Source organism: Mastacembelus armatus, chromosome 7 (genome assembly GCF_900324485.2).
Source record: "Mastacembelus armatus chromosome 7, fMasArm1.2, whole genome shotgun sequence".
In the NCBI taxonomy this organism is placed as follows: domain Eukaryota; kingdom Metazoa; phylum Chordata; class Actinopteri; order Synbranchiformes; family Mastacembelidae; genus Mastacembelus; species Mastacembelus armatus.
The window spans coordinates 17,770,301-17,782,368 of NC_046639.1; the positions used below are offsets into that span (position 1 = coordinate 17,770,301).

Consider the following 12,068-nt stretch of genomic DNA (forward strand, 5'->3'; position numbering starts at 1 on the left):
TACTTTTTATATTTTTTCCAGGTTTACTCCGGGTACTCCGGTTTCCCTCCACAGTCCAAAAACATGCATGTTAGTTTGATTGGTGACTCTAAAATTGCCCGTAGGAGTGAGTGTGAGTGTGTGGTTGTTTGTCTCTGTGTGTCTATATGTGGCCCTGCGATGGACTGGTGACCTGTCCAGGGTGTACCCCTACCTTCCACCCGAAAGAAATCTGGGATAGGCTCCAGAGGATCTGCATGACCCTGGTTAATGAATAAGCGGTTGTAGATAATGAATGGATGAATGGGCCGGTAGTTGTTCAATACTGTGGCATCAAGACTGCTCTTCTTCAGGAGAGGCTTGATGACAGTAATTTCAAAAAGTAGTATGATCCAGTCCAAGTGGGGGATTTTGGCAGTGTTTACATCGCCAACTCTGGTCAGCCGCACAACAGACCCACAAGAGAGGGTATGCTGCTGGGGAGACAGATACTGGGGAACAATATTCATGCTCATAACTGAAGACATCATCCATTATCTATGTCTGCTTATTACTATTTAGGGTCACAGGGATCTGCTGGAGCCTATCCCAGCTCTCTCAGGGTGAAAGGCAGGGGGACACCCTGGACAGGTCACTGCGGAATTCTGGGCTCATCCCAAAACTAAGTGTTCCCTTGACAGTCTCTACTACAGGACCTGTCAGCATAAGGACTCAGAAACTTCTCCATAAAATAAGGTACTGTTATTTCCTGGTTTCGCCAGATAGTCCCCACTCTGAGAGTATTGACTGTCATTACTCTCACTCTGGGCTCCTGGAAAATAAACTTAAAAGGAATCAGACCTTCACTTGGAAGTGAGGCATACCTGCGGTGATTACTACAGAAAATACTTATCTTAATTCCCTGCTTGCATTACAACTTACCTGTGACTTCCAGGTAAGCAGTACTTTCTAAGACTTACCTGTATTATTTTGATTTCCAAGCGTACTGCAGAACAGTTACTTGTGCCTCTTTCTTCTCTGGCAGTTCCCCTCTCAGTTATCTGGAACACTTCATCTAGTGGAATGATTAAGTGTCCCAGAGGCTGCACTACTGACTCTGTTTAATTCAAATATCTGCTTGTTGCATAATAAATTCGGTCCACATGGAACGTGTCACAAACTGAATTATTGTTATATGTAAAGTTACAACAAACATGTCAAGTTGTAACTTACGAGTCAGATTTGAACAGAACCACTTTTCTGACAGATAAATAAAAACTGTGCAACTTGTTTACTGTTCAGCTGTGAAACTTCAGGCCTGCTGTCAGCCTGACAGACAATCAAAGAAATATAGTAGTGCAGCTACCAGAGCCAGGTAAAATACTTTAGCCAGCTTTAACAGTTATAAGTTAAACTTAACATGCTCAACTAAAGTATCTCAGTCTGAAATACTTATAATCATTAGCCTATAGAAACACTAAATCTAGTAAATTAGACATTATGTTGCAAAAAGGTCATTGTTTTCTTTCTTTCTTACCTTGTATGAACACGTCTGAAGGACGTCTGCAAGGTCCGACTGTCAGAGATGTTCCCCAGTTTATATAGTTGGAGGACTACAGGTGTGGACACATCCTGTCTCAGAAGAATGTGCCTTTACAAGTAGTTATAATGTGACTGCAAGAAGGAAGGAATGTCAGATAAAAATGTTAATAGAGTTTTTGGTAAAAAAAAAAAAAAAAAGACCAAGACAAAAAGAGCAGCAGCAGACAGTGTGTGGTCTGCCAGCCTCAGTCTGATTACGAGAATGTCATGATGCTGATTATGAGAAAAGAAATCTTTGTTATGCATCATCAGGAATGTGTAGTGGTTTATCAGACCAACAGTCCACATCCATTTTAGTCCATTTTAACCAGCCTGTCCCTCTTTATGCTGCTGCAAACTCTGCACCCACTTTAACTTGTTGCCTTGGAGCTGTCTTTAATCAAACCAACTGTTGGGTTCTTTACCTAAGGACTCACTACTCTCAAGAAAGACAGCAAACGTTTGCTTATTTCTTGCAGCAAGGAGAGTACCGACAGAGCCTGCACTTTACAGCGTCAGTCTCCCACAGCACTCTGTCGGATACTTCCCCTTCTCTGCTTTTTATTCACACAAGTTGAATGCACAGACATTTCCAACCGAGGACATTTCCTCAGATAGCTCATTGTGCTGACCTGGGGCATATCTTGGCTGCACACATCCTGCTATTGTAACATTGTCCTTAACCGTCACTTACAACATTGAAGCTTGAGACAATGTGTTTCCTCTTAAAACCTGTAGTGCTTGTACATACTTGTAGGCTGCAAAATGACAATCCTCAACACAAAATATACATAAGTATTTTATCACTCTAACACCAACAGATTTGTACTGTGCACTGGTGTGTCATGTTTGTGTCCTGTGTGATCAGTGGAACCAACATAAACCCAACAAATAAGGTGATACTTCCTGTATCCACAGAGCTCAAAGCAGAAACAGGAAATGTGCGATTTCATAAGGACTATATACAGAGATTGTTGGTGCAGGTTGTCAGTAGATGCCAACTGCATATCAAAGATGGAGAGAATACTGACAGAGAAATTAGCTTTTCAGCACCTCAGCATCTATGGGGCAATCATTGTGATGTTCACCTACACTATTTTGCTGGACAGGGACTTTGTCTGCACCTGCAAACCACAAGTCTTTGACTGTAATTTGTACATGGCTCTGCCAGTTGTTATGATATTTGTCTTAGTTCTCTGGATGGACAAGTCACTTCACAGAGTCTGCAGGTACACATGCTCCGGCTCACGTCATCAATGCAGGTTCTGGAATTGTCTCACCCGTCAGATTCTTCAGTGTCTTTGTGTTGCGACATTGTGGGCAGCATTTGTGTTACTGGACGGAGACTGGTATGTCTGCTGTCAGAACGATCGCAGTAAACAACAGGCACATTTAGCCTGCAAAGACAAGAAGAACATCACTGAAGCAGACAGAGTCCTCATCGCTGAGCTGAAAAATCATTCCAGGGTCAGTGTTTTTCTTCTTTTTACACTTTATGTGAAAGAACTGACAGACGTTCACATGATGCTGTAAATCAGATATTTTCTGCTCTTTCTTTTCAGGTTATTGGCTCCTTCTTACTCTTTGGTCTCATTTGTCTGGCGGCCCTAGTGTCAGTGATTAGTTGGAGTAAATGTTGTAGAAAAGATTTATACTACAAAGTGATTTTGGAAGAGGAGGAAAATGTTCTGAATGAGGCTTTGAGGAAGTCAGCAAAAACAAAGTTAAACAAAGAAGTTAATAAAAAAATATCTGCAGAACTTTGGGAAGATTGTTTGGATTTTGCTAATGATTTGATTAAATCAGAAGCAGCAGCAGTAAGAGACAACGAAGCAACAGCTGGAACAGAAGCAGCAGAAAGAGCAGCAAAAGCAGCAGAAGAGGCAGAAGCAGCAGCAAGAGCAGCAGAAAGAGCAGCAGGACCAGCAGCAACAGACCCAGATCTGCAAGAGCAGGAAGAAAATGAAGATCAAGGGGCAGATACTGAAGGACCTCAGGTAACGTTTCAGTCAGTGTATGATTTCAAACAGTGATGTGTGTTATCAGGCTGCCAGATGTTCCAGCTGTGATTAGTTCAAGCCAGGTCAGTCACTGTCACGTTTCCTAAAGGTTGGAGTCTGAACTCTGAACTATAGATCAAATGTTGTGAATCCAACACATTACATCAGTTATTTCAGCTGGTTTTTATTTTTTCTGCCTTTTACTGACTGTCTAAAATCTTTTACAGGGGATAAAGATGCAGAATTTTCCCCATCCTTCTGCCACGGAGCAGATCACAGGTTTGGTTTTACATAATGTTGCATCCTCAGGTTTTAGCAGAGAAAAGATTTTGAGTGTTAGATCCCTGCAGTGTGTTCTTTCTGCTCTGTGAATTAGGGTGTTTCACTTTAATTGTACAGTTTTTGTCTCTGCAGTGTAAAAATCCATATTTTGATATAATAATTTAGAATAATTCTGTGAAAAAAATGATTTTTAAATTTAAGGATATTAACCATTCTTGATGTTGTTAATGTTGTTGTGGGAAAGCTTACAGGTAAAACTACTACATTCTCAATGTTACTGAAGTAAAAAATACAAAGGTATTAGTTCCAAACTCTACTTGAAGTACCAACAGAGCAGTGTCACAGTTTCTGCAGCAGATTCTGACTGATCGTGTAGTTTTCTGACATAAATCTTGTTTTCCCCGACAGAGTCGACAGCTCTGGTCAGAGAATAAAAAACAAAATCAAGAACACACCACTGGTTTGCTGACATGTGAAACACAGAGAAATGTTGTTTTATTATTCAGTTCATCACTGGACAAACTCAGTGTTATTGAATATGATCACCATGTGACATAAAGAAATCATTTATATGCATCAAATTATAATGTGGGGAAATTCTTTACTGCTTTCTGATAACTTGTACATTAGTGATCCCCTGGACATTAAAAAGGAACAATACGACTAATTATATCTGCTGTTTGCTGGTTTTTGTTTATTTCTACTTTACTGTTTTTCAATCGGTAGTTAATTATGACCGACTGACTGATCATCTCACATATCAGTGTGGACTTTCTTTTCAGGAAGCAGAAGACAGATCCACAGATCAGTAGAAAAAAAATCAACTATTTTACTTATAAAGACTAGTGATGTATATTCAAGGTTTCTGCAGCAGTGGAACAGTTTTCTGTGAGGAATCGGTTGAAATTTACGCTGTAGTCATGTAAATCTGCTTTAATTATCACGGGTGAGTTTATGAAATAAGTGTTGTAATATCATCCAGAGTGAATCATTGGAGTTCCTTTCATTGAATTGGAGAAACTCATTGATAAAACTAGTCTGAATGATTCATTCACGAATAGAACTGATTTTTCTCAGGTTCAGTGATCCTGTCGCTGTTTGTGTGTGCTGGTGTGTGAAACTTATAATTCACTCTGTGAATAATATAATAATAAATACCAATAATAAGAATAATGATAATACATGTTCTTGTTCTTGCCTAAGCTAGTCTAAGATTGACAGACTTATTTTATTAGTATGTTGAAACATGTTGACTTGTCCAGACCCAGCTTGTGCAGCTACAGCTTCTTTATTGTCTCTCATTGAATATGCAATAGTTCTAATGCTCATTGATAGTTATTGTTGTCAAGATGATAAGATAATTGGGGGATGGGGCCTTGGGGCCTGAAGTACAAATTAGCTAGGGGGCCCAGAAACCCTAGCGACGCCCCTGTCCATGGCACCTTTTGCCTGTTCCTGATCAGTTTATCTTTAGCAGGAGCAATCACATCAATATCATTTAGAACTGCATCTTTGGGAATTATGGACAGATCAAAAAAGACACAAAAATGATCAGACAAAACAACATCAATCACAGTGACATTAGAAATGCAGGGCTCCAAACTGCGACTAAAATGGAACAACCAAATAAAATTTACAACCAAATATATTGATTTGCGAATGAAATTTCTGCCCAGGTCGCCATTGGCGACAATACAAATTTACTCGCTTTGATTGTAAAATTTGCATCCTACGTGCATGTTGTATAACCAGTAGCCTGTCGCTTCATCTGTTTTGTTAACGTCATGAAATGAGATGCTTTGTGGGAAAGTTTCAATGAGTGAAAGCGCCAAAATATGAACGGGTAAAGCGAACGTCACCTTTCCGCGACAGAAAAAATGTCAAAGCGAAAAAATATCTGACTTCTGCAAGCAATCCTCATCTCTGTCAACCACCAGCACGGATGACACACCTGCTAACAAAAAGAAGAAAGCCAGAGACACAGGGATTCATCTTTCCGCGTCAGTCAATGAACACTGTGCCGGAAGACGTTTCAAAACGTCCTGGATTCAGGAGTTTTCTTGACTGAGGTTTGATCATGAGATACAAAAAAATGTTTTGTGACTTTTGTTCAAGAGCGGGAAAAGAAATAGCGGGGAAAACTGAGTTCATTACAGGAACTAACCATTTCAAAAAAGAGACCGTGAGAAAACACGGCGACAGTCACAAGCATAAAAACGCACGTGATCATGTAATCGGGAGCTGCGGGAGGAAAATGAATGGGAGGAGTTAAAAATGAAATTTAACACAGCCTATATGATCGCACGGGAAGAGCTTCCGTTCAATAAATTTAGTTCACATAATCTATATTATAATTTTTATGTGCAAAAAATATGATTATGTATTATTATTATTAATTATTATTTGGCGCCTGTTTTTCCCCCTATAGGAGCCAATGGCTCCTTAATTAATTTTTTTGTTTGGAGCCCTGTAATGTTAACAGTCTTAGTAATGACAAAGTCCAGAGTGTGACCTCTGGTATGGGTCGGCTCACTAACATGCTGACTAAGGCCGTAGGTTTCAAGGACAGTAGAAAGTTCTTTTGCATTTCTGTCACAGATTTTCTCCACATGTACATTAAAATCACCTGTAATAACCAAACAGTCAAACTCTGAAAACAACTGAAAGCATCTCAGTAAAATCATCAATATTTGAGAAGATCTTGGTGACTTGAAAATGATTGACTGACTTTATTATTGATATACTGATTATTTTATTTATTTCTTGTCATTGTCCATCTTCGGTCTCTGCTGAGCTCAGTCTCTATTTCCATACAGAATCATATGTTGTGTGTTCACATGAATGAATCTGATTCACTGACAGATCATTTCCTTCCATAGAGAACACGCCTATGCTCAACCCAGAATAAAAGAAAAGGCAGATGTGCTATATCAGACGCCATATAGCACCATAACTCATCAAAGTTTCACTGATCTTCAATCTGAGTTTATCACTGAACAGACTGGGGAAAATCTGGTTTTGTTTTTTTTTTTTTTAGTTTTAGTTTGAAAGAAATGTTTGATTGATTTTCTGTATTATTTTCTGTTCTCCTAATCATTCAGAAAAATAATTTCTTCTTTAGCACATTTTAGAACAAATGCTGCTGTATTATTATATTGTAATTAAGACTCTATAATTCCTCAATATAAACAATAATGCACACACATGCACACACACACATGCATGTACGCACACACACATACACACACACACAACCCCCCCCCCAAATAAATAGTTAATTACTTTATGAATTACTATTAATCAATATAATTTAAATAATCTCAAATTTAATAACTGCTGTAACAACTGAATTTCCCCTTGGGGATTAATAAAGTACTTCTTCTTCTTCTAATACTCAAAATTATCAGGGCCAACAAATTTCTTATGTGTCCTATAATAATGATTTTAAAAATGCATAAAAATTACACAGTTGAGATAATATGGGCACAGTAGGTTGTGGGTCTGAACCCCAGTGGATCTGGGGCCTTTCTGTGTGTAGTCAACATGTTTTCCCTCTGTCTGTGTGGGTTTTCTCCTCCCACAGTCCAAAGACATGCAGGTTAGGATTAGGGTCAGAACCCCAGAGACCATATGTGTATAAATGTAGATACTGCATATATATGACTGTATGTGACCCAAGTATATAGCCTGGTTTCCTGTTTTCATGTAGTGTTTGATTTTATTTTTGGTGTTTCCTGTTAAAGCAGAAGTGTTTTGTTGTGAAAAGCCTTTGAACACATGTAAGGAAAGGTAACAATATAAGTTTTAGCATTAGGTTTGTGTTTTATCTTCATATGAGTAAAAGTTTACAGGTAGTTTTTACGTCAGTTCGCTAACTTTGTGTTAATGATATTCTCTATTGTTTGTTTATTCTGGTTCATTGACTGATTCCACTGTAAAGAAATAAAGGTCAGACCATCAACCAACGCTTTTTATTGACACGTATATAGTTCTGGAAACAGACAATAAGTAAAAACAATAAGTTATAAATAGCAAATACAAAATACCTGAGATACTATCCCGTTCCCACCCGTGTTAATTTGGCACCTGATTCTGATTTAACTTTATTCTGCAAACATTTGGTTATTTTTATTTGATTGTTAGTTTTAAATAATAAAAAAATATTCCAGTGTTCTTTACTAACATTTTAGTCTTATTTGTGCCTTCCCCGAAAGAGAGCAGGGATAGGCTCCAGCAGATCCCCATGACCCTGGTTAAGGAATAAGCGGGTATAGAAAACGGATGGATGGAACCATTTTAAGGCCTTTAAGGCTCCTGAACACAAGAACTCAGAGTCACAGCTGGTTGATATAATTTCCATGTTGCTGATAACGTCTCTATACAAACATACAAAGCGGATAGTTCACCTCTTTAAGTCACTTCATGTTGTAGAGACAAACTAACTGACTTATTGTAATAATTCAACACTAAGTTTATGGAAACATCCGGGATCGATACAGCTCAAGTGTTTGGGAGATAAACCGTGTTCGCGGGCTGACGGAGTCAACATGGAGGTGGACATGGTGGAGGCTGAGCCTGAGCAGAAACCGACACAAAGCGCACAGAAAGCGGACACGGAGGCCACAGGAGCCTCGTCCAAAAGCTCCACTGGAGCCTACGAGCTGCCCTGGGTGGAGAAATACCGTCCGCTCAAGCTGAACGAGATCGTGGGGAACGAGGAGACGGTGAGCCGCCTGGAGGTGTTCGCCAGGGAGGGCAACGTCCCGAACATCATCATAGCAGGTAAGTCGGAGGAGAAACACCGAGGAGGATTATGATGCTCCCGTTACAGGTCCGCAAGGAACCTGGGTCAGAATCAGCCAGTGTCATTGTACTGCAGCCTATAATCCTGAGTATTTATACTCTCAGTAACAGATCAGAGTACTGCACAGGTCAGCTGTACAGGTGTGTTTAACATAGAGCCAGGTGTTAGCAGGTAAAGTCAGTGATGCTACTGCTTGTTTTACCTGCTCAGGTGTTTAGGGTTGGGATGTGTGTGTATTAGTTGGAGCTCGTCTTCCTAATTGAAAACCATCTGTAGCCCGGGTCAGTGTGTGTTGTCTTCATGTTCGGCTCATGCTCCGCTGTCTGTAGCTGCGTGATGATGATGATGATGATGGTGATGATGGTGAATTAGCATGCACTGATACAGGGTGTTTACTTTATGACAGACAGCGACTGTCATTTTTGTTGTAATTTCAGAGAAGTGTCTGTAAGATGCACACAGCTGGCTGGTATGCATTCTGCAATCTCACCATTAGATGTCACTAAATCCTTCATATTTAAACGCCGCATCTTTAACAACACAAAATGAGATTGTCTGATCTTATTTATTAGTCATTTATGTTTCATAATCCACGTTTATAAAATCTGATTATTCAAAATGTCTCCTGTTTCCTCTGCTGTACCTTCATTAAAATTCCTGTATGCACAGTCAGTATTTTATTTGGTAATTGGGTCAAATTACACTGTAAATACTGTTTTAGTGTTTTTCTGTCTGTGGATGTTAAAAATAAAAATAATCCTATAGATCAGTTGGAGTTTCCTCACCATTGTGAGGTTCACTGACCTGGTCTCCACAGTGGCCACCAGGGGTCGCTCCTCTGTCACTTTTCAATTGGACCCGGTTCCAGCTCCAAGATCTGCGGCCTGAAGCCTCAGATCTCCATATGAACAGCTGGGCTGACTGGTAATAGCCCAGGATTGAACTGACTGTGCACATGGTGGTGGATGCAGTGCACCCTGGGAAATGATGTTCTGTGGTGACTGTAAAGATTAACTGTTGGAGAGCAGACATGATGTGTAAAATGTGGCATATAAAACTGCACTCAGATCAGCTGTCGGGCCACCTGTTGGTGAAGCGGCACTGACTGTCCCTGTGACGACCTGCGGACCTTCCACAGTGGGCCAACAGAATCTGAACCAGGATCAGAAGAACTTTCCCTCCTGCATGTGTCTGATGAAGTCATGGTGTCCACAGCATCCAGGAGAAACCTCTTCCTGCCAAAGTGCTGACAGTTGGACAGGTGAGTGAACCTGTGATGCAGCTGAATAACAACCTGACACTTAAGTGACTGCTGTGCTGATCAGTTGATCAGTTTGCTGAAGTTGCTCTGTTAAATGTTAAATGTGTGTGCATATGGTGAGTGTGAGGCTGCGGGAAGAAGTACTCATAGAACTACACAATACATGTGTATGGGCTGTGTTGAAATGTCATACAATAACATGAAAAAATAGATAATATTTCATATATTTAGCAGAACACTGCTGGTCCTGTCATGATCTCAGGCAACTTTTGGTACCACATTTTAATTTTGTCATAAAGTCAGACTCGGCCGGTCTCAGCATGTCACCAGGGATTCACGTTAGTTCCCTCTGTACTTTCACACAAGGATGGCAGTTGGTTCCTTACACTTTTGTGTTCTTAGTTTACAAACTGTAAATTATCTTAGTTTACCACATATACAGACCTTCAGGGTCCAAACGGATCCTAAGGCCTGATGAGTCCATGACACAGATTCAGTGTGAGGAGGAACAGGATGCAAACCTTTACAACAAATATTCACTCTGGTCTAATCAATTGTCACTTCTTGAAACTGAAGACCACAGTATTGCACCAAAAGCAGAACCAAGACAGAAAAAAGAGCAGCAGCAGACAGCCTGTGGTCTGCCAGTCGTCTGCCAGTCTCGCTGATTATGAGAAATTGTGTTGCATCATCAGACCAACAGTCCACAACCAGTTTTAGTCCATTTTAATCAGCCTGTCCCTGTTTCTGCTGCTGCAAACATTAAATCCACTGTAACTAGTAACTGTCTTTAATCAAACCAGCTCAGGAATTTCTCACAGTCTCCTCAGGTCTGGGTTTGATTTATGGTGATGATACTGGTGATAACCAGTAGTGGAACAAGTACTCAGGCCCTTTACTGCAGTAACAGTACCACACTGTGAAAATGCTCCACCACATGTAGAAGCAGGTCAGGTCGCTGTCTGTGTTTTACTGTTGTATCTGATGTTTCTGGATGAATGTTCCTGCTGTAGTTATGTACTGCATATTTTGCATTTACTGTTGTATCTGTTCAGGATGGACCATCAGGGGCAATACAGTGTCAGGAAAAAGTATGTGAACTCAATGGAATTAATTAATTAATTGTTTTTCTTTCTTAATTTGCCAAAAATATGGTCTGATCTTTAAGTCACAACAGTAGACAACCAGTGTTTTTAAGCTGATAACACACAGTCGCTTCTAATTTCTCCTGTCATTATTGAACACACCCATGAAACACTGTTGGAGGAAAGGTGAACCCAGACCTGCACAACATACAAAGGACCATACCTCTGCACAGAACTGCTTCACCTCAGACGCATTTTATACAATGTCTGGTGTGAATGGCTCTCTTGTGGTCATTTCACCGCATTCGATGGGATCTAGGTCTGGGCTGTGACTCCAAAGGGCTCATTTTCTTATTCTGCAGCCATTCTGTGGTGGATTCTGTAGCTCCATCAACCAGCGTCTGCTAAGCTTCAGCTGGCAGACAGCAACCCTGACATTTTCCTGTCGGGTATTTTGGTAAACCTGGGCATTCATTTTCCCATCGATAATAGCAAGTGGCAGCCAAGTGAGTCCAAATCATGATGGTCCTTCCACCGTATTTCACTACTCCACCAGTGGATGTCTGGCAGACAGTATGATGGGTATTTTGCCCATTCTTGTGGCTGCAGTCTAACTAAAAAAAACTGTACATGTTAAATATACAGATTGCCGTTCTGCATTTTGGCTGCAAGCAGCATATCATATTGACATTTCCCACAGGTATTACATTGTCTAATGCACTGTCTTCATGGAGCTTTCATTTATTTTAGGGCCCTTAGATAATTATCAGTCAGCTAAGTGTTAGAAATGTTTATTATTTTATTATCTTTATGTTGCACCATGGTTCCTGGAGGAATATCGTTTTGCTTCACAATGTTCTGTGTTTACTGTACATGGATGAAAAGACAAAAGCTACTTGACTTGACTTTATTTTCAGATGCATCACCAGTCGTTTTCCTTTTGCCCACACTAGTGTTGTCATGATACCAAAACTATGAAGCTATGATATCAACACTGAAGCAATACAATGGGACAAAACTAAACCTTCAGGAAATGTAATGGATTTGTAGATGAGAGTACATGGAACCTAATGAACACAAACCAAAGACAATTTGTT

The 12,068-nt window shown here is 40.1% G+C and overlaps 2 protein-coding genes across 3 annotated transcripts in view; both read left to right on the top strand.

The window, feature by feature from the left end:
- Nucleotides 1-2,297: 2,297 nt before the first annotated feature.
- On the top strand, nt 2,298-4,471 carry LOC113145872 (uncharacterized). 2 transcript variants are annotated; one of them, XM_026333007.1, is made up of 4 exons: nt 2,301-3,006; nt 3,102-3,536; nt 3,767-3,818; nt 4,230-4,471. In XM_026333007.1, the coding sequence occupies exons 1-4, from the start codon at nt 2,479-2,481 to the stop codon at nt 4,253-4,255; spliced, it is 1,041 nt and encodes a 346-aa protein (XP_026188792.1). In that variant the 5' UTR covers nt 2,301-2,478; the 3' UTR covers nt 4,256-4,471. The 2 variants fall into 2 exon arrangements, with proteins under 2 accessions (XP_026188791.1, XP_026188792.1); XM_026333006.1 differs by having other exon boundaries at nt 2,298-3,006; nt 3,767-4,471.
- A 3,877-nt stretch (nt 4,472-8,348) lies between these two features.
- LOC113145485 (replication factor C subunit 2-like) overlaps nt 8,349-12,068 on the top strand; it is a 76,277-nt gene continuing 72,557 nt past the window's right edge. Inside the window, exon 1 of the mRNA XM_026332272.1 lies at nt 8,349-8,603. Within this exon, the coding sequence (XP_026188057.1) occupies nt 8,369-8,603 (235 nt within the window). The 5' untranslated portion in view covers nt 8,349-8,368. The remainder of the gene's footprint in view (nt 8,604-12,068) is intronic.